A 20,311-nucleotide genomic window follows, 5' to 3' on the forward strand; every position below is an offset into this window, starting at 1 on the left:
TGCTGCCTCTGTATCAGAGTCAGCAGCGCAGGGTGACAGGCAGCCAGTCTGCAAGGAGAGCTGGGTTTTTAAACTGGCTTCCCTTGCAGTCCAGCTCCTGACTATTCAATTAACTGATATTTAACATCCCTAAACCAGTTAAGTCTTTTAGGCCAAAGCGTCCAAATTAGAAGCCCTAGATTGTTTTTGAATCCACAATCAACTAATTTAAACTGCTGTCTAGCTTTATAAGCTGTCAATTATTGTCAGAACAATGAATCCTTTGAATTTAACTTTACAGGCAGTCCCCGGGATACGTACAAGATAGGGACTGTAGGTTTGTACTTAAGTTGAATTTGTACTTAAGTCGGAACTGGCGTCCAGATTCAGCCGCTGCTGAAACTGACCAGCGGCTGACTACAGGAAGCCCGAGGCAGAGTTTCTCTGCCCTGGGCTTCCTGGAATCAGCCGCTGATCAGTTTCAACAGCAGCTGAATCTGGATGCCTGGGGCAGAGCAGCTGGGGCGCTGCCGGGTAAGTCCCCGCAGAGCCGCACCTCGGCGCTGCAGGGACCAACCCGGCAGCACCCCAGCAGCTCTACCCTAGGTGTCCCCAAGTCAGCTGCTGCTGAAAGTGATCAGCGGCTGATTGTAGGAAGCCCGGGGCAGAGCAACTCTGCCTCGGGCTTCCTGTAGTCAGCCGCTGGTCAGTTTCAGCAGCGGCTGACTCAGGGACGCCTGGGGCAGAGCAGCTGGGGTGCTGCTGGGTTGGTCCAGTAGCGCTGCTCCTAGGCACTACTGGACCAACCCAGCAGCACCCCAGCTGCTCTGCCCCAGGTGTCCTGATGCAGCCGCTGCTGAAACTGACCAGCTGCGGCTGAATCAGGACGCCTGGGGCAGAGCAGCTGGGGTGCTGCCGGGTTGGTCCAGTAGCGCTGAGGAGTGGCGCTGCGGGACCAACCGGCAGCGCCCCAGCTGCTCTACCACAGGCATCTGCGAGAAAAGCCTGGCACTAGCTGCGCCCCCTCCCCCCCCCCCCCCCCCAGCAGACCATGGAGACGCAGGCGGCGGGACTGAGACGCGCCGCGGTGCCACCGTCGCCCGGGTCTTCCGCGGCTTTGCTCCGCGTCTCCATTGTCTGCTGGGGGGGGGACCCCAGCAGACCAGGGAGACGTGGAGCAAAGCTGCGGAGGACCCGGGCGGCGGGACCGCCCAGACGTGCCATGGTCCCGCCCGGGTCCTCTGCAGCTTTGCTCCGTGTCTCCCTGGTCTGCAGACCAGGGAGATGCGGAGGACCCGGGCGGCGGGACCGTGGCGCGTCTGGGCGGTCCGCGTCTCCCTGGTCTGCTGGGGGGGGGGAGGGGGCAGCAGACCAGGGAGATGCGGAGCAAAGCTGTGGAGGACCCGGGCGGCGGGACCACGCGCGTCTGGGCGGTCCCGCCGCCCACGTCCTCTGCGGCTTTGCTCAGCGTCTCCCTGGTCTGCTGGGCCCTCCCCAGCAGACCAGCGAGATGCAGAGCAGCTTTTCTCGCCCCGGAGGACGCGGGCGGCGGGACCGCGGCACGTCTGGGTGGTCCCGCCGCCCGCGTCCTCCGGGGCGAGAAAAGCCCCGTTTGTAAGTACGGATCCGACATAAGTCGGATCCACGTAACTCGGGGACTGCCTGTATTTGCACCTCAGAATTGGACTCCAAATATTTTAAAGAGCAGTATTCTCAGTAGTGCATTTACCGGGTTTGCTTCCTTTTTTCTCTAAATTCAAACAATCAAACTGTATATTTTGGAACCTGTAGCTTTTCTTATCAACAAGTGATGAACATTTATATGCTGATCTTTATTCTGGTTGTATAAATTGTTCATTTTTCTTTCAATGTTTTTCTCTTAGGCAGAAAACCTTCTACTTGATGCAGACATGAACATTAAAATTGCAGATTTTGGTTTTAGTAATGAATTTACAATTGGTAACAAACTAGACACTTTTTGTGGAAGCCCACCCTATGCTGCTCCTGAACTTTTTCAAGGAAAGAAATATGATGGCCCAGAGGTGGATGTATGGAGTCTTGGAGTTATTCTTTACACACTAGTCAGTGGTTCGTTACCATTTGATGGTCAGAATTTAAAGGTACAGTTGAAATTTGAAATCTCAATTTGAATTTGCCAACTTTTCAGTATCAAGAGTGTGTTTTTCTTTCCATTTTCTTCCTAGGAACTGAGGGAGCGAGTATTACGGGGAAAGTACCGTATTCCATTTTATATGTCTACAGACTGTGAAAATCTACTGAAAAAACTATTGGTACTGAATCCAGTAAAAAGAGGGAGCTTGGAAGTAAGTAATTTCTTTCTGAAATTATCTTCAGAGCAAGAATTTCTGTGGGGCCTGCAGTTCCTAGTATTGTTAGGAAGCTTCAGGGGGTAGCTAAGTTAGTCTGTACAGGATAAACTTAAAAACAACAAATGGTCTGGTAGCACTTTATAGACTAACAAAACATGTTTTGTTAGTCTATAAAGTGCTACCAGACCATTTGTTGTTGTTTTAGGTTTATCTTAGTATTGTTATTAAGCATTGCAATTTGAATATGAGGGTAGGCGATGGAGTCTTTTTCCTTTATTAACTTTTGTCTGATCAAAACACTGTCACTTTAAGATTACAAAGTGCAAACTGCTTCCTTTTGAATTGTTGCAAATGATCACACATGCAGCTAGTTTCAAAAAATGTGGAAAGCAGAATGGGTTTGTAGATGTCTGTTTGGAGGAACATTTTTTGTTTGAGGAAAAACAAAAAGCTGTGTGAAGCCATGTCTGAGAGTTCTTGCCATGACTTTAAATAGCCAGCCTACTGCCTGGAAGGTGGAGACAGTTACTTAACAGTTTTGGAAGGTGCTTCAAATGTACAATTTATTCAAGTAATATAATTTCAAATTCTGTTTCCTATGGCAGCATATATTTACTGATTGGCTCCAGAGATGATGTATATTACATCAAATATTTTATTTGTGTATAGATTCAGACCACAGATCTAAATGCCCTTTTGTATTGCTTTTGGAGGTCTGTGGCAAATAAAGCTTTATTATTAGATAGTGCTTGTCAGTATTCAAATTAAAAAGTACAACAGATGATCAAATGTTTGCAGTACAATTAGTCACCAGTGACCTTTATTTCATTTTCATGTGTTTGCTTTCATTGCAGAGGATGATGATCCAGAGAATTAATCCCATTTAAGCAGGGTTTTTTTTCTAGTGTAGTGATTTGAGTTTCTGGCACATATGATTAGGAAGGGTACTCATAGCAAGCAGTACTTGTATGCAGTTTTTTCTGTCAAGTTGGGCTTACTTTGTGATTTGTCCCAAAGTATTTTTCACTTCAGAATTAATGGCTGTGTTCAAAAGTTAGATGGAAGAGGGCTAATGGTGTATTCTGCTTAGTTGAGCACAATAAATTACATTATATTCCTGCCTAGAGAATACACGGATAAGAGCTTAGTCACTGTATGAAGCCATGAGACTGACTTCAGTTTGATTGGCTTCATCCAGCTTTCAATTTAAAAGGTTAAGCTGGTGAAGAGGATTCAGGTCCTGTTCTTAAGAATAATGATTCTTGGAAACCTGGAGACATAACTTGGCTCCTCAGTATTTGAGTGTGACAGTCATCTATCTATTCCTGTTCTTTGAACCCCATCCTTTTCCCTTGTAAAGTGGTGTTGATGGCAGCCATGCAGGAGCCTGCTTTTCTAGGGTAGAAAATGGGTTAGTGCCAATTATCTGCAAAAAGGGAGTGAATAAACAGTCTGAGGCACTCTTGAAATGAAACATTGGGCAAGAGTCCATCCTCTAATTTGAAGACGAGAGCCATCACAAAAATATATTTTATAAATGAGATACAGAGTAGTTTTTGAGGTGAAAAGTTTAGGGAACATGACTTAGAAAGAAGTTGTCTGTGTATCTGCCTGAGTGCCTCTTCAGTGTTGTTGCTAAAGGCACAAAATCAGTCTTAAATTCACATTTCTATCAGAAAGTGTTGCACCACTTACTTTTACAATTAATGCATTTGGTTACTGAAACGGAAAAAGATCTGATTATTTTTCGTGTGTGTGTGTGTGTGTGTGTGTGTGTGTGTGTGTGTGTGTTTGCTTAGTCTGTTTCTGAGCCATGCACTAGCATACCGCTTTCACACTGTTGTAGTAAGAGCTCCAGTGTGTGCTCTTTTTCCAAACTATCCATGAAGTTGTTTACTAGTAACAGCAGCAGCAAATTTGGAATTGAAGAAAAAGCACCTTAAGTAACAGGCTGAGTCCTTGTGCTGGTGTCATGTATATTTTATAAACCTTGGTTGGGTAGGCCTTTCCCATACTAACAGAGACACGTATTTTAAAAATAGGTGAATGTTTAACAATTATAGATATTTTGACAGGGATATTTAGGGGCATGGACAGTCCCAGAAATGACTAGGAAACTTTTTAAAATTGTCAGAATTTCAAGTTCTCTAAAAGAGGTAGAAAAATTGTTGCAGGGCAGATTTACAGTTATAAAGAATAACAAAATTAATCTTTTTGAAATTAATAAAGTCTCAAACCAAACCAGAACGTTGCTGGATAGTCTTCCTTGTGACTTCAGGCAAAATTGCATTGCATAGCATCTAGTCAGCTGATGATCTTACTGTCAGCAAAATGTGAATTGGCTTATAAGTGAAATGACGTATCTTTGAATACCTATTTTTAACATTTTGTTCTTTGTACTAGTAGCAGTAGAACAATTGCTATATGATTCTTTAATTTGACAGCCATGTTGTACAGCAAGATGCTGGGTTACATCCTAGGAAAATTGATCCCTTTTCTCTTAGTGGGATTCAACTAAAGTGTTATGTGGAGATCGTGTTTTTGGAGTCTGTGGAGGGAGGGTAGCTTAATTGTCATGTCTCTCTTTTGCCAGTCTGGCATTTGTGTCAATCTCCAAAGAGGCTTTGCTACCTGTTGTGGCTGTAGGATAAGCATTGTTTCTAGCTGTTTAGTAGGAGTATGTATTTTAAGGAGAAAATTTAGGGAAGCTTTGGGATTCCCTGTAAATAATTGTTCAAGGTTCAGGAGGGAAAAATCTCCTGAAATGCATAGATGGGACTCTGTAATAATAAAGATGGTTACATGGCATGAAAATACTTAAATGTAAAGGTCTTTCTTCAGACAAAAGTTGGAATATATTTTGAAGAGAGTCAATCCAGGAAAAGATGAATGGTCAGAGCTAATGTTTCTTGCCCTGTCTGGCAAAGGACAATTGTCACTGAGGAAAATAGTGGGATTTATACACAGACTTTTAAATTATACATGGAAATTGTTGTTCTAATTTATTCCAGAAGTTTTTATTTGTGCTGAAGTAACAAATAGAAGTCTCAACTAAACTCAGGGAACCATTGTTATGTTAGGAATTTCCAAGCAGAGAGAGTGAGAGACACACAGACAGATAGGGGAGGCAGAGACTGGGTTACAATCTAACCATGGTTTTAGGGTGGTGGTGTATTTTTTTGGTTTTTATGCCTGTTAAATATTTTAAGGGGCGAGGGAGAAAGTAAAGAGGATGAATTAATTGGAACAAGGGAGTGCAGAAAGTCAGGACATGGGAGAAAAGATAGCAGAATGAAGAATACAGTACAGAAGAGTAGTCAGGGTACAAGGAGCGAAGACAGTTAAGAAGAGAGTGAGGGGAGATCAGAATAAACAGCTCATTAGAAAACATGATGTTCAGTCTAAACTGGAAACATCAGTCCAACATCTCCAGAGATAAACTAATGCAGCTTCAGCTGCACACACTTAAGGGTCTATCTTTGCTTTTGACCAGAGTATTGCAGCCTTTGAGCCTTGTTCAGATGTGTTCATGTCAAACTGTGTAAGCTGTGTGGACAGATGTACAGTAATAGAATATTCTTGTGAGATGACAGATCATAGTGGTTTCATTTTTCTTTGAAAAGCTTTGTATAAAAGTATACAGATAGAAATAGCCTTTTTAGCTAGCTGAGCTCTATCTCAAGTTATAAATTGCAGATTTTTCCCTAAAAAGTCACTGTGGTTTATTATGGTAACTACATACAAAGAACAACTTGTGTCTGTCTTTTCAACTTCCAGATAGTGGTAGCTTTTGAGTACTATTGTGATACAAAAATAACTTTTATATAGGTCCTGTTCCTGGTTGTTTAGTTGGTCAAGCAATATTGTGGTCTGTCAGTCACGTAGGGTTGTAAGTGACTAATCAACTAGTCAACTATCCGATAAGCAAAAACTTATTGGATAGTCGACACACTAGTCGGCTAATAGCTCTCTCCCCCCCAACCCTGCCTCTATCAGAAAGAGGCAGCAAGGGGCACAGGGGGACGGGGGGAGCTGGCTTAAAAACAGGTTTCCTCCAGCTCTGTGGAAGGGGACAGGGGCGCAGCGGCAGAGTTCCACCTTTGAAATGTACAAGAGTCCCTGCCGGGGCTCTTGTACATTTCAACGCAGATGCCTGACATGGAGCCTGGGGCCATGGAGATTTGTTTAATTTCCTAGCAAATTATGAAGGATCGGTGGATGAATGTTGGCCATGAAGAGGAAGAATTAAAGCCATATACTGAGCCAGAACCAGATTTTAATGACACCAAAAGAATAGGTAAGGTTTTTCATATTGTATGGAAATAGATGATAAATGTTGTATTACAAATAAAATGATTTGATAGGAAGTGCCATAAAGAGAATTAGTTTATTGCAAAAAATAAAATGTATTTGCTATTTATTTAAAGAAACTTTAACTTAGTTGTAGTGTTTTTTCTAGAGTTACTTTGTGCATTTCCAGGTTAAGTATAGTTTAGCTTATTAAATTTAATGTTTTCAAGAAAGTAATCACACTGAAAACAGTGGAGCTCTAGTCTTTTCATTACTGAGCAATAATGTTATATAGCTTCATTTCAACTGTAGAATCAGCAGTTATCCACCAACTTTGTTTTCCATTTTCAGCGTGTTTAAATTGTTAAGAATCTCTAGAACTCTTGTCCTGCTAAGAATACATCTTGTTTGGTTTGTTTATAGACATAATGGTCACTATGGGTTTTTCAAGAGAGGAGATCCATGAATCTTTAGTAAAGCAAAAGTATGACGAAGTCATGGCTACGTACCTGCTTCTAGGCAGAAAACCACCTGAAGTAAGTTTTATCAAACTTATATCTGTCGATTTGAGTTTTAAATCTAGTTGTACTGAACATGCTATATTTGTATGGTGCTTTATTTTATAATCACCTTACATAAGACTGTCTGAAATTCATTAGCTTGAGTTGAATGACAGTTCGTTTATGTTCCAACCTTGCTTTGCAGACCTGGATTAAGTGAGCTTTAACTAATAAATAAAATGTCGTTGTCCCCATTTTTCCACATTACAAGGCGTTTAGTCATTGTGCATGATTTAATGATATTCAAGAGAGGTCCGAGACCGTAACGGCTGTGGCACTAATGATTGGGACTGAGTTCCATTAGCACTGGTGGTGTATATGGAAAATAGCAAAGTACTGTATTTGGAAATGTATCTCTATTCACTGTTTTCTATTGTATCTATTAAAATTAAGGAATTGGAGAGAGAGCTGAGAAATCCACTATTCAAAGTGACGGGACTCATTGAGGTCCTGATCCAAAACCTGTTACATTCCCAAGAGTCTTTCTATAGACTTCAGTGGGTTTTGGATCTGATCCTCAGAATCTTTTGGAAAGAATAGGCATTAGTTTAAAAAGATCATTACAAATAAAATTGTTTTTGAAATATTCACTGGGCAAAGTGATGAATCCTGTGCTGCCTAATTGTAAATCAACATAATCTACCCTTGGCTGCTTTAGAGCAATGTAAGATGAAAGAGGCTGAATAACACTCTCCTGCAGTACTGCCTCAGCCATGCCAAGAATTAATGAACATAGATGAGCGTTCATACCTCGAGAGATTGGCTACTTCTGTGTGAGACACACATTGAGTCCTGGCCAGCTCCTTAACAGTTTGTGATGCCACTGAGAAGTGCCAAGCCAGGGAGCAGGGGGAGTTTCTAATTATGGGGTTTGTGATGTGACTTGAAAGTTTTTGGAAGGACCTAGCCACAATTAGTCTTTCCACTCAGTCTGCTATTGTCCCTCAGTGTAGAGTGCTAAATGACAAGTACATTGAGATGTGTACTCTGTTCTAAGAGTTAAATTATTATGGTTATCGCATTCATTGACACATGCAAAGCTAGATGGTCCGAGGTTTGAATTTGTCTCTGTAAATATATTGTTTGTCAACTACTTGCTTTTATTATGCAGAAATGGTGTGAGGTTTAAATGTTACTTTTTCTCCTGTCACTCAAGTGCAGTACATATCAATTGTGAAATACAACTAGAAAAACAGAAAATATAGTATTTCATTATAATAGTAGTTCTTCCAAAATACTATGTTTGGATACAATATTTTAACTTAATTATGTATCGTAGTGTATTAATTTTAAAGAATTCTGAGCCATTTCTTCCTTTTATGAGTTAATCCTGTACTGGGGTAGGTAAACTCTCCCCAACTCTTGTAGAATTAGCAAAAATTTGGAAATAACTTGAGATTTTCATGGATCTCAATAGATCCAGCCACAAGCTGAACATTGCTCATGGAAGAACTTTGTTTCACATTGGCTCCTAGCACTTCTTCACCTCTGTGAGGACGTCTGATACATCTATCCTCCAAGGCATTCCCTCACTAGCCGCTGTCCACCCCAGAACTCTTGTACTTTGACAGAGGAAGAATCTGTCTAAACTTAAATTTAGACAGAGTTTGCTTTGATGGAAAGATTTGTCAATCACACTGCCATTAGTAACAGTTTTCTTTATAATGCTTGTTACAGTCTATGAGGCCAAAGGCTGGATTACTTAAACCCAGGATTGGGTTGATGATACTGAAACATCCTTGAGTTTCAGCATCCTTGCTTTGCTAACTTTATTTCTGGACTTAAATTGTTATTCCAAGTTTGTATGAAATGTTTCAAATTGTTCTGACAAAAAATCTTATCAAAGCAATTTATGATCTAGTTTTAAGGTGTTTTTTAAACTTAATATTGAGATTCTCCTAAGTTTTCTTCTTTTAAATAACACTCCTCATTCTGAGTTTTAACTGTATGTTGTAATACGTGTTTGTTCATATTTAAGAAGCTGTAATGTAAGCTTGTGTGTAGTGGGCTACTGATTTTCATAATTCAGTATGAGCAGGATTAGCTTAAATCATGATAGCTGAAGTTATCAGTTTACAGTCTTGAAAAAAATTGAACTTCTTTAAAATAGACAATTTTTTTAAAAATTTAGCCTATTTAATTCAAAAGTCTGAATGATCAAATTAAGTGCTTTGTATAGGAATCCTTCACTACATAATTACATGGTAGTGCTGATAATGTTAATTTGTCTGCATTTCAAAAATATTGTAAATGCTTTCTTACCCTTGTAGTTTGAAGGAAGTGAATCCCTGTCCAGTGGTAACCTGAGTCAAAGGTCTCGACCCAGCAGTGACCTCAATAACAGCTCGATGCAGTCTCCTGCGCATCTGAAAGTCCAGCGGAGTATATCGACCAACCAGAAACAACGACGGTTCAGTGATCATGGTGGGGATGACGTTCAAACAAGTAAAGTAACATACGCAATTTAAATCTGAGTGTGCAGTGTTTTGTGAGCTTGGCAGCTCCACCTCTATGTGCATTTCGTGCGTGCTTCATCACGCCACACCATGATGCTGCTTATCCGTACAAGTGTTTCTGTGGCAAATGTGGGCCAACTTAATAGACCTGACTTTTTTTTTTTTTTTTTTGGATTTGATACTTCAGTGTAGTTACCACCTTTTAAATTCTGTATGGAATTCAATACCAGTTCTGACGTCATGCTAAAATTACACTGGAATTTAAATATAAATTCTTAGTCTTGAGTATCAGATGCCATATTGCAAATTCATGGTTCGTGGAAAACTGCAGGCTAAGTAAATGGTAAATACATTCTGAGAGAGAAGACCAAATGGTTGGGGTAGTCAAGGAAGATGATTTACAAAGTTATTGGGAAGCATCTTAAGGCTTATATGTAGGTGTATAAAATGGAGAAAATATTCACATTTTAAATATGAGAGGTTTTTAACATTCTTTCAAATGCTAAAACATTTTTATTCAGAAACTCTTGACCCTTTTCTTCCCCTATTACTTCATGACTTCCACATCTCGCCAGTTCTGTACAAGTCAGTAGTGTGGATTTTCCCACAGAAGTGAATAATACATAGGGTAGATCCTCAGCTAGTACCAACTGTCGAACTCTAGTGAAGTAAATGGGAGTTGTATATTTCACACTACCTGAGGATCTGCCCCAAAAGAGGAGGGAAGCTGTGTTTCTCCCCACAGAAGCATAAAGTAAATAAAATAGTTTTAATTATTTTGTGGCCAAAACTTTGGCTTGTGGGTTGAGGAGAGTATGGAAAGGGCAGACAGGTCATTTGTCCTGTTTTAAGCCAGGTAGTCCTTCTTTCACCCAGTTTGTTCCCTGTTGGACGCTAACCAGATGTAGTGTTGTCTGGTATCATGTATGGATGGACACTCTTTTGAAGAATGTTACTGCTCTGATCTTGTCTGTGACACCCCACCCTCTCTGCCCCTTTTGTGTGCAGAGTCATGGCACCAGGGGTGGCACACTCTTCAAAATGGGATCCTACAAGTGGCATGACCTTGCACAGATTTTATTGCAAGGTTACACTGATAGAGCGGGGGTCACACAGGCAGGGATGGGTCCAACGTCATTCCCAAAAGTATTGAAATGCCAGGTGTTCTGGGAATGTGTTAGTGATCGTGCTAAAATAGGGGAAGGTAAGTTGAAACTTCTAAATCAATACTAATATGAAACAGCGAAGTACTAAATGTATACTACCTAACTTCAGACTTGTAATGAATTAGACAGGAGCTTCAGATTTATTTAATGATAATTCAGTGTACATAGCTATCACATTTTACACATTTTAAGGTTGATGTACATGTAGCATGAACATCAACCATACATTCCAAAGGATTATTTTCATGTGTAGAGAATCATCCTTCAGAGTATATTGACTGAGAGAAAGAATGATTGTTTTAGTATAATTTTATTTTTATTTGACAGTTGGTCCATCAATTCCTCCGGCTGTATCATACACAAAAAGGGTTCAGGCAAATAGTGTAGAAAGTGAACAGAAAGAGGAATGGGACAAAGATGTGTCACGTAAGCTCAGCAGCACTACAGTTGGATCCAAAGGAGAGATGGCAGCAAGTCCACTTGTAGGTCCAGAAAGAAAGAAAGCGCCTGCAATTCCAAGTGTGAGTTGTTTTTTTAATCATTTGGGGCACTATCTGTATACTTGGCATATACTGGTTAGTGAATATTCCATAAACTGTGTATTCTGATAGCTTCTTATTGGTACGCAGAAATAAGCTATACTGTATGTGCTTTTTAAAAATAAAATAAAAGCTTCCAGACTAGGGATGTTAAAATGTGATTGCTTCCCTAATTGAATAGTCAATAGATTTTTGGTCAACTATTTGATTAGTCGACAGTGGTAAGCAGTTGTGGAGCTCAGTTTGGCTCATGCCGATTCACTGCAAAACCTCCCCAGCTGCGGCTCTGAATTGTAAAGCCTAGGGAAGCTGGCACACGAAGTCGCTAGCTCGGCCCCTGCTCCATGGGTGTTTTCATTCATCACACCTCACACTCGCAGCTGCAGCTCTGCATTGTGAAGCCCAGAGAAGCTTCTCTTTATCGATTAGTTGACTGTTCGACTAGACACTAACATCCCTATTCCAGACAGCTCTTGGACTGGTTATTGGAAGCATTTTTTCTTATACTACTGGAATATTCTAACCTAAAAAAGTCAGGCTTTTGCAATATCATGGGTCACTAGGGCATGCAATCAAATTTTGCTTGCTACCTTTACAGGAATGTTTGATACTTGATTTAAAAGCATGAGCTCATAATACCAAAAATTACTTGTATGAAAGGCTCACATTTTGAAATGTGAATCAAACCTATGCTATCAAGAGAAGACAAACTGGGTTAAGTAGTTGTATAATAAATTATAGTAGCGCTTGTACAGTGCAGCCTGGCAAAAAGTTTCCATATGATAGACTGTAGGATTTTGCATTTTCCATTGGTTTTCATATGTTGCTGATAAAGAAATTCTTTGTTCTTTCTTCAGACAAAATCAACTTTAAATCTGCTAAATTATAAGGATTTCTGTGTCTTACAGAAAATATCTGCAGTACGTCATACAGCTGCTTTTAAACCTTGGTTCTGTTTTAAAATCTCTCCCTGGGGGACTCGAAGTGGTGGCTGTGTGAAACATGTACTAGAACTTTTTGTTCTGTGAGATTAGATTTTATTGGATTTTAAATCTGCCATGATTTCCCAAAACTGTATCTCCCAAAAGCTGATTATTCTGATGTGTGTTCCAAGCTGATATGTCAAAAACATTTTTTTGCTTACAGTGAACTAATTAAATGATGTATCTTAATGATAGAGTGAGAAGTTTATTTACTTGCTAATAAGCACTGCTGTGATTGTTCATTGTAGATCTATTACTATTTTAGAGTACTTGTGAAAGAGGTTTCATAAGTAAGATTAAGATACAGTGATATCTGATATTGCATATGTAGTTAGTTAAGATTGAACAAACATTTCCTTTATCAAGTCCTTCTTTCTATATAACTTCTTTTAAAAAAATTATTTTAACTGTAACCCAAAGAAGATTGGGTTTCTGATCATTTTAAGGCTAACCTGGTGGTAGGAAAAGACTAGATTTGTTAGAAAATGTTTACTTTCTCTAGCATACATCGATTCCTATTATGTAATAGTTTAGTTAAACTAAGGCTTGCAGTTGGTTAATCTATATTATAAAATAGCATTAGATCAGGAAACCATAAAGATTATTCAGTAGTTCTCTGCTGCCTTTGTTCTGTGGTGGGAGAAAGCATAAAGGACATAGTCTATGCCTGAAACTATTTTTAAAAGAATAAACAAAACCCGTAAAACTTCAGAGAGAAGAACATGCCCTCTTCTTAGCTGTAAAGAGCTATGCATGTCATGGCACTGTACAAATAAATAAGCCTGTTTATACCTTCAACTGATGGACATATAAAATTATACAGTAGTACATAGAGATTTTTAAGAGCAGGTTTGACAATCAAGGTAATACTTAAGCCCACATTGAGTACAGGCGACAGGACAAAAAGACCTCTTGACGTCCCTTCCAGTCCTGCAATTCTACTACAGACAATATTTAAAATTCATAGCAGCTATCCCAAATTTCTCATTGTGTATGAGAAATTTTTATAATTTTTTTTTTATAATTTTAGGATGGATGGAAGGTATGGATCCAAGTGTTCATGTGCCTTGTTCTTGCTGAAGCAACTGTTGTATGACCAATATCTAGTCCAAATGCTTTCTTGCAGTGTCCTGGATTACTGTAGTGTATTTTGCAAAATATTTTACAAGACTTTTAAACATGGAGTAATTCTGTCTTACAAGTACAAAAATTATTTCATTAACATGTAATTATGAATTAATGTCAACATGTCTCATTACACTGAAGTTTTGAAAAATTTAAATTAAACCAATCCTATCTAAAAGTTGAAAATGTTACCGTAAACTTTTATATTAAAATTAGCTCTTTAAGAGTTAATTGGTTATCAGAAACATTTTAAGAGTGAGTAGATTTAAGGTAGGGAGCACATTTAACAAAAAATGAGAATTTTTTTCTTAGTATTAATAGTACACACACTTATTTGGCACCCATCATTATGGTGACAAAGATCAAAATCCTTCTCAGTTTGTATTAATTCCTGACGACGGTTGCCCTCTGCAGTACAAATTAAAAGTTTTTTGTTACAATCACCAGACGGGCAACAAGTAGTAGAACTGAAGCTCTGAATGGCAACTAAATCTACATAGGAAAGCCCTTAAACTTTCATGGAGTCCGGCTGATTTCAGTATGACTTCTGTGTGGATGTCCCAGTTGCAATGGATGATCTAGGCCTATAGGACTTCTTCACTGCGTGCAGGAACTGGATGTTACTAAAGCAAATTTCCTCCTTTAACTGCACTTTTCCTTGCTTTAATTCAGTGAATTCCTGTGGAGCCTACATAGTGATGAGAGCATTAGAAGAGAATAGGTGATTGAATAAGTACTTTGTGTCGACAGATTTAATTAAGTGTTTCTGTATATTTTAATGTCTTTTATCACGCAGTCTAGAACAGTGGTTCTCAATCTGTGATCTGTGGACCTCTGGGGATCCACAGACTATTCCTGAGGTTTCCAAAGGGGACCACATCTCCATTTGAAATCTTGAGCATACGAATGGAAAAAAAAGATTGAAAACCACTGATCTGGAATTTAGATGCCACATTTTAAGATCAAATATATTTGGATATGCTGATTTGCATTTTTCAGGATAACTTTATTTAACTTGTCTATATATTAATTAACTGTATCTGTCTTCACTCATTTTTATTCTCCCTCTAGAATAATGTATTTCCTGTTGGTGGAATGACCAGAAGGAACACATACGTTTGTGAGCGGTCTACAGATCGCTATTCTGCAGTACAGAATGGGAAAGATAACAGGTACTCAGTTAACTTCTCCAAAAATCTAAGAATATGTGTTGAAGTATGCACAGGAGGTAACACAAACATTTAGCCAATATGCTCATGAAAGATGCTGTTTGTGGAGTGAATTAAACTTTACATGCACACTTGTGTTTTATCTTGCAGAAAAGTTTGTACCAGAATATTAGTCATAATTAGACAAATAATAACAGTTAGACAAATATTGTGATTCTGCCTTTAACCATTCCCATGCAATAATATTGTCAGGAGTTGTCACCATCACTGTGCAAAGAATCCAAGTGAAGAGTACAAATGGAAGAGTTTACAATCTTAAATAGAAAAATTCAGATATGAACTATCCCGGATGAGCCAGAGGACATGCCATATAGCTCGGTTGTTTTTTTTTAAAGTCCCTAATAACTGCATAAAAGATGTAACTATTTAATAGACATAAAAGAATGGATTTTCACAAGAACAGTAGAAAAAACATTCTCTGACAAATATTAAGTCTCTGCCAAATTTTTAGTCTATTCTAAATGGGGAAAGATTTTGCCCTGGTCTTGTTCTGAGAAACAGCGAAACTGTTCTGGGTGAAGTTTTCCCCACAAATAACTAGGCTAAGACAGACACTTAAAACATAGTATTTAAGCCTAAACAGTTACAGTAAAACTCCACTGGTCCGGCATCCAGTGGTCTGGCACTCCTGATGGTCCGGCACCATCTGGAACCCGGAAGTGCTCCAGGCAACCAAACAATTGCAGCTGCTCTGCCCCCGGCTTCCCCGATTCAGCTGCTGCTGAAACTGACCAGCGGCTGACTTGCGGAAGCCAGGGGCAGAGCAGTTGGGGTGCTGCCAGGTTGGTCTCGCAGCGCGGAGAGGCGCTCCCTCCCACTCCACCCCAGACCCCTTATAACTCCCCCTTCCCATAGTCCAGCATATTTGACAATCCGGCACCCCCTGAGTCCTAAAGGTGCTGGATTATCGGAAGTTTACTGTAGTTAAGCATAAGCAACTGAAAACAGCGGTTTTATAATGGGAAAATATGCGGGGCGCAATTACTGTTTAGTTTCTTATATACTTCAAAGAAAATAATCTTGTGTATGAATGGAAGCAATAAAAAGCCGTTCTTCAACATACTTGAATGGATCTTTTCCATGGAAACTGATGATAAAAACATTCATTTTTCCCAAGAATAACATTGTTTTTGTGTCTAACCATTATAACTCTGCTTGCAATAAAATCTTTATTTTAAGAGTTTTTATCTGGTTTCGGGGTTTGACATGTTCTGTTGTTGGAAATTACTTTTAAACACAGCTAATGTGTGTTTTCTTATTGTTATGGCTTTCCTCCCTTTCTTGTGATAAAAGCCTAACAGAAATGTCTGCAAGTAGCACATCATCTGCAGGCTCAGCTGTTGCTTCTGCTGTATCAACACGACCTAGACATCAGAAATCTATGTCTGCCTCTGGTCATCCTATAAAAGTTACGCTACCAACCATCAAAGATGGTACTGAAGCTTATCGGCCAAGGTAATACAATACTTAGCATTTGCCTAGTCTTTTACATCTTCAGAATCTAGTACAAATGTTAAAATAAATATATTAATATATAGAGTGAGTGTGTGTGTGTGTGTGTGTGTGTGTGTGTGTGTGTGTGTATACATATACACTCTTAATTTATTATATCATACAGTAGTCCAGTATAGTTCTAAAATTACAGTAAAACTCCAATTGTCCGGCAGCCAGTGGTCCGGCACTCCTGATAGTTGGACAGTTGGAGCGGCGGAGAGAGGGCGAGAGGCAGGCAGGTGTTTAAAGAAGGCAGGCAGGTACGCAGGCGGAGGGGAGGGGGGGGCGGTGTCGACCGGGAACGGCGCAGCGAGGGGCGAACCCTCCGCCATGTTGCGGGGAGGCGGTGGAAGCCCCGCGCAGCCGGCTTGCAAGCGGGGAAATTTGTAAGTGGCGACGGCGGAGAGGGGGCAAGAGACAGGCAGCGTTCCCCACCGACCTCACCCCCACCCGCCTGCCTGCCTTAAACATCTGCCTACCTCTCGCCCCTTCTCCACTGCTGCCGCTTACAAGTTTCCCCGTTTGCAAGCTGGCTGCACGGGGCTTCCACCGCCTCCCCTCAACATGGCAAAGGATTCGCCTCTTGCCACGTCGTTCCCTGTCGACCCCTCCCCCCCACGCAGTGCGGGTCCCAGCAGATCTGTCACAGCACCTGCTGGAGTACCTCCCGATACTCCAGCATATCCGATAATCCAGCACCCCCTGGGACACAAGAGTGCCGGATTATCGGAAGTCTACTGTATATTCATTTGTGTGACAATTCTACATATGGTTTAGGGGTTTGGGTTTTTTTGCATGACAGATCATATTTTGCTCATATTACACAGTAAATTATGTCTCTGGGCTAGAACTCAGGCATCAGATAATTCCTGGAACATGATTTATCTGATGCAAACGTAGTCCATAAGAGAATATATACTAACATAGGAGGAGTTGAACAGGCTTACAAATGTTGAGGGTATTTATCTCTCTCTATATTTAAAAAAAAAAAAAAAATCCTGCGGGATGACTGAATGACGTCATCATGTCACTTTGCATCCCGCCTGCCTCCTCCCTCTCTTCCCCCCCACTCCCTCTACTAGCTCAAGCCCAACCTCGCTGCTTCCCCTTGCCACTTGGAATTGCTATTTTAAACCAAGCCTCTACTCCCTTTCCCCCACCCCCACACTAGAGGGCTTTCAACACCAAGAAACATGGCATGGTAGCTGGCAGACCCTACATTGCAGCCATGTAATGTACCCTCGGGGTGGGGGTGGGGCTACAGTGCTTGGGACAACAGTCTGCGGACAGGTGCTAAGAGTGGGGCTCCCAGCTGGGCTTTTGCCAGGCTCTTGAGGGCGCCCCTGCTGCCAGGCTCTGGAGAAGACAGAGCATGGTGCCCGACCACCCTGAATCCAGCAGCCCCTTGGAGACTCATCTCCTCCACAGCGGCTACACTTACCGCGGCTGCCAGAGCACCCCTGAGCCACCCTGGGGAGCCGCCCCCCAACTCGTCTTCCCCTTCTCTTTCGCTCCCAGCGGGCAGACAGATGGCCCTGAGCCCTGCAGGCAGGGCTGGTGTGGTGCAGTGCAGGCGGGACCAAGATGGGGGAGAGGTTGGGACAGCGCCTCCTGCGCTGCTGGTTTCCCAACCTCAGCACCCTGCAGTGCCCCAGAGTGCCATGTGCACACAGCACTACCTGCGCCTTGGTGTGCCCCACATGGGGTGGGCAGGCACCCCTGCATCACCACCCCCCACCGGGGTTAGAGCCAGGCATGGCGCATGCCACAGCTGGGAGGGGAGGGTTAAGATTGGGGAGTGGGAGAAAGGGCCAAGGCTGGTGGGGGTGGGTGGGAGGGAGACAGGAACCTGGCTCACGGGGAAGGTGAGGAGGGAGAAGGGGCCCGGGCTGGCACGGCAGAGGAAGGGGGAGAGAGGAAGGGGCCCGGGCTGGCACGGCAGGGGGAGGGGAGAGAGAGGAAGGGGCCCGGGTTGGCATGGCAGGGGAAGGGGGGAAGGGGGGCCCAGCAGGGGGAGGGGGAAGAGAGGAAGGGGCTGGCACGTGGCAGGGGGAGGGGGAGAGAGGAAGGGGCCCGGGCTGGCACGGCAGGGGGAGGGGGGAGAGAGGAAGGGGCCCGGGCTGGCACGGCAGGGGGAGGGGGGAGAGAGGAAGGGGCCCGGGTTGGCATGGCAGGGGAAGGGGGGAGAGGGAAGGGGCCTGGGCTGGCGTGGCAGGGGGAGGGGGGAGAGAGGAAGGGGCCCGGGCTGGCATGGCAGGGGGAGGGGGGAGAGAGGAAGGGGCCCGGGCTGGCGTGGCAGGGGAGGGGGGAGAGAGGAAGGGGCCTGGGCTGGCAAGCCAGGGGGAGGGGCGAAAGAGAAGGGGCCTGGGCTGGCACAGAATGGAGAGGAGGGAGAAGGGGAGCCTGGGCTGCGGTGGCAGGGAAGGGAGAAAGGGCCTGGGTTGGTGCGGTGGGGGAGGGAGAAGGGGCCCTGGGCTTGCTGGGGGTGGGGAAGAGAGAGAGAAGGGACCTGGGCTGGCATGGGGTGTCGGGAGGAAGAAGGGAATCAGTGCTGGTACAGCCGCAGCCCAGTCCTCCCCCCTGGCTAGTGGGGAAAGCCGGGGTTGCCTACCCTCCCGTGAGTGGGGGTTTGGCGAATGCAGCGAGCAGGGGGCATGGCCTCCTAGTTTATTTTTATATTTGGGAAGATGACTTTTGTGTTGTCTTTCTCTTAAGCATTCTTCTGTTTCCTCAGCAGTGCACCTCAGAGGGTGCCTGCTGCTTCCCCATCAGCTCATAGTATTAGTACTACTACTCCAGACCGAACCCGCTTTCCTCGGGGGAGTTCAAGTCGAAGCACTTTCCATGGTGAGCAGCTACGGGAGCGGCGTAATGCCACTTACAATGGACCACCTGCCTCACCTTCACATGAAACTGGTGCATTTTCACATGCTAGAAGGGGCACTTCAACTGGTATTATAAGCAAGATAACTTCCAAGTTTGTTCGAAGGTTAGTACCAGACTTCTGTGAATTTTTTTTGTTTGTTTAATTTCCCAGATAGTTTTACTTCTTCTAAAATAATAAATGAGATTTATTAAAAAAAAAATTATTTTAGGGGCTTTCCAGCATGACAATCTAGCATAAGTATACATTTAATTAGAGTAGGATTATCTTTGCTTTGTCTTACCCTTTCAAAATCTGCTTTGCTGTTCTCTGTGTTATTTCCATCCAGATCTGGCCAGCCATTCTCTTGTTTCTTTATCTTAAAAGAATGAAATAGTCACACACTTCATGAAGTAACTACAATGATTTCTTGTTACATCAATAGAAGAAAAAAATGAAAAATAGGTTTGGTTTGAACAATTGAAAGGATAGTTTGACCTATAGAGGAAAAAATGAAATATCTCCATCTGCAAAATTGATATTCTGTCATTAAACAAATTATCATGTAACATTAAAGGGAACATTTATATTTTATGATATAGATGTAATTAATTACAGAGATCATTACTACCAATAGCAAGATTATTCATTGCTGGATAACTTGCTGTGTTCAAACAAAATCAGTGTTTTCCCTATTGACAAGCTATTGTAGAGAATTTTGGTTTCTTACTGAGGACAGTGAAAATGAAATATAAAAGTTAGCATCTGGAAATTCTCATTTGTATGAACATCAATCTTTCAGTTAAACTTATTTTTGAAGAAGTTAATCAACAATCTGAAAGTCAATGAAGCGCACACATTTTTACATGTAATCATGATTGAGGCTGTGAAAAAAACATATGATATATAGATAAAATTACAGTAATTCCTTGCTTACTGTTGTAGTTATGTTCCTGAAAAATGTTACTTTAAGCAAAATTCTGTTAAGTGAATCCAATTTCCTCATAAGAATTGCTGCAGGTAAAAAGCATTATATGTATATACAGTATATGTTTTAAACAGTTTTAAACAATACTGTACACAATTAGGGATGTTAAATTTAGATTAATCAGCTAATCGAAAAGTCGATGCAATTTGCATCAACTATTCGATTAATCAATAAGGCGCCTCCACCTCTGAAGTATAGCAACAGCCCCAGGTTTGTTGCTACACTTCAAAGGCAAAAGCACTGCGGGGAGCACGGGTTGAGCGGAGGACTTAACTCTGAGTCTCCAGCTGGCCCCATGCTCCCTGCGGC

The 20,311-nt window shown here is 42.0% G+C and overlaps 1 protein-coding gene across 8 annotated transcripts in view; it reads left to right on the plus strand.

Annotated features, from left to right (window-relative positions):
• The window catches only part of MARK1 (microtubule affinity regulating kinase 1), a 112,510-nt gene that overhangs the window by 82,247 nt on the left and 9,952 nt on the right, over positions 1-20,311 (plus strand). For 4 of the 8 annotated variants that reach the window (XM_075925224.2, XM_075925220.2, XM_025180969.3 and 1 more), the window contains 9 exons: positions 1,863-2,099; positions 2,184-2,303; positions 6,507-6,606; positions 7,023-7,135; positions 9,430-9,604; positions 11,109-11,302; positions 14,500-14,600; positions 15,951-16,112; positions 18,886-19,140. In XM_075925224.2, coding sequence (XP_075781339.1) covers positions 1,863-2,099; positions 2,184-2,303; positions 6,507-6,606; positions 7,023-7,135; positions 9,430-9,604; positions 11,109-11,302; positions 14,500-14,600; positions 15,951-16,112; positions 18,886-19,140 — 1,457 coding nt within the window. The remainder of the gene's footprint in view (positions 1-1,862; positions 2,100-2,183; positions 2,304-6,506; positions 6,607-7,022; positions 7,136-9,429; positions 9,605-11,108; positions 11,303-14,499; positions 14,601-15,950; positions 16,113-18,885; positions 19,141-20,311) is intronic. The other 4 variants (XM_075925225.2, XM_075925223.2, XM_075925221.2 and 1 more) reach the window with 3 other exon arrangements.

Source organism: Pelodiscus sinensis, chromosome 3 (genome assembly GCF_052426305.1).
Source record: "Pelodiscus sinensis isolate ZL-2025 chromosome 3, ASM5242630v1, whole genome shotgun sequence".
NCBI lineage: Eukaryota > Metazoa > Chordata > Testudines > Trionychidae > Pelodiscus > Pelodiscus sinensis.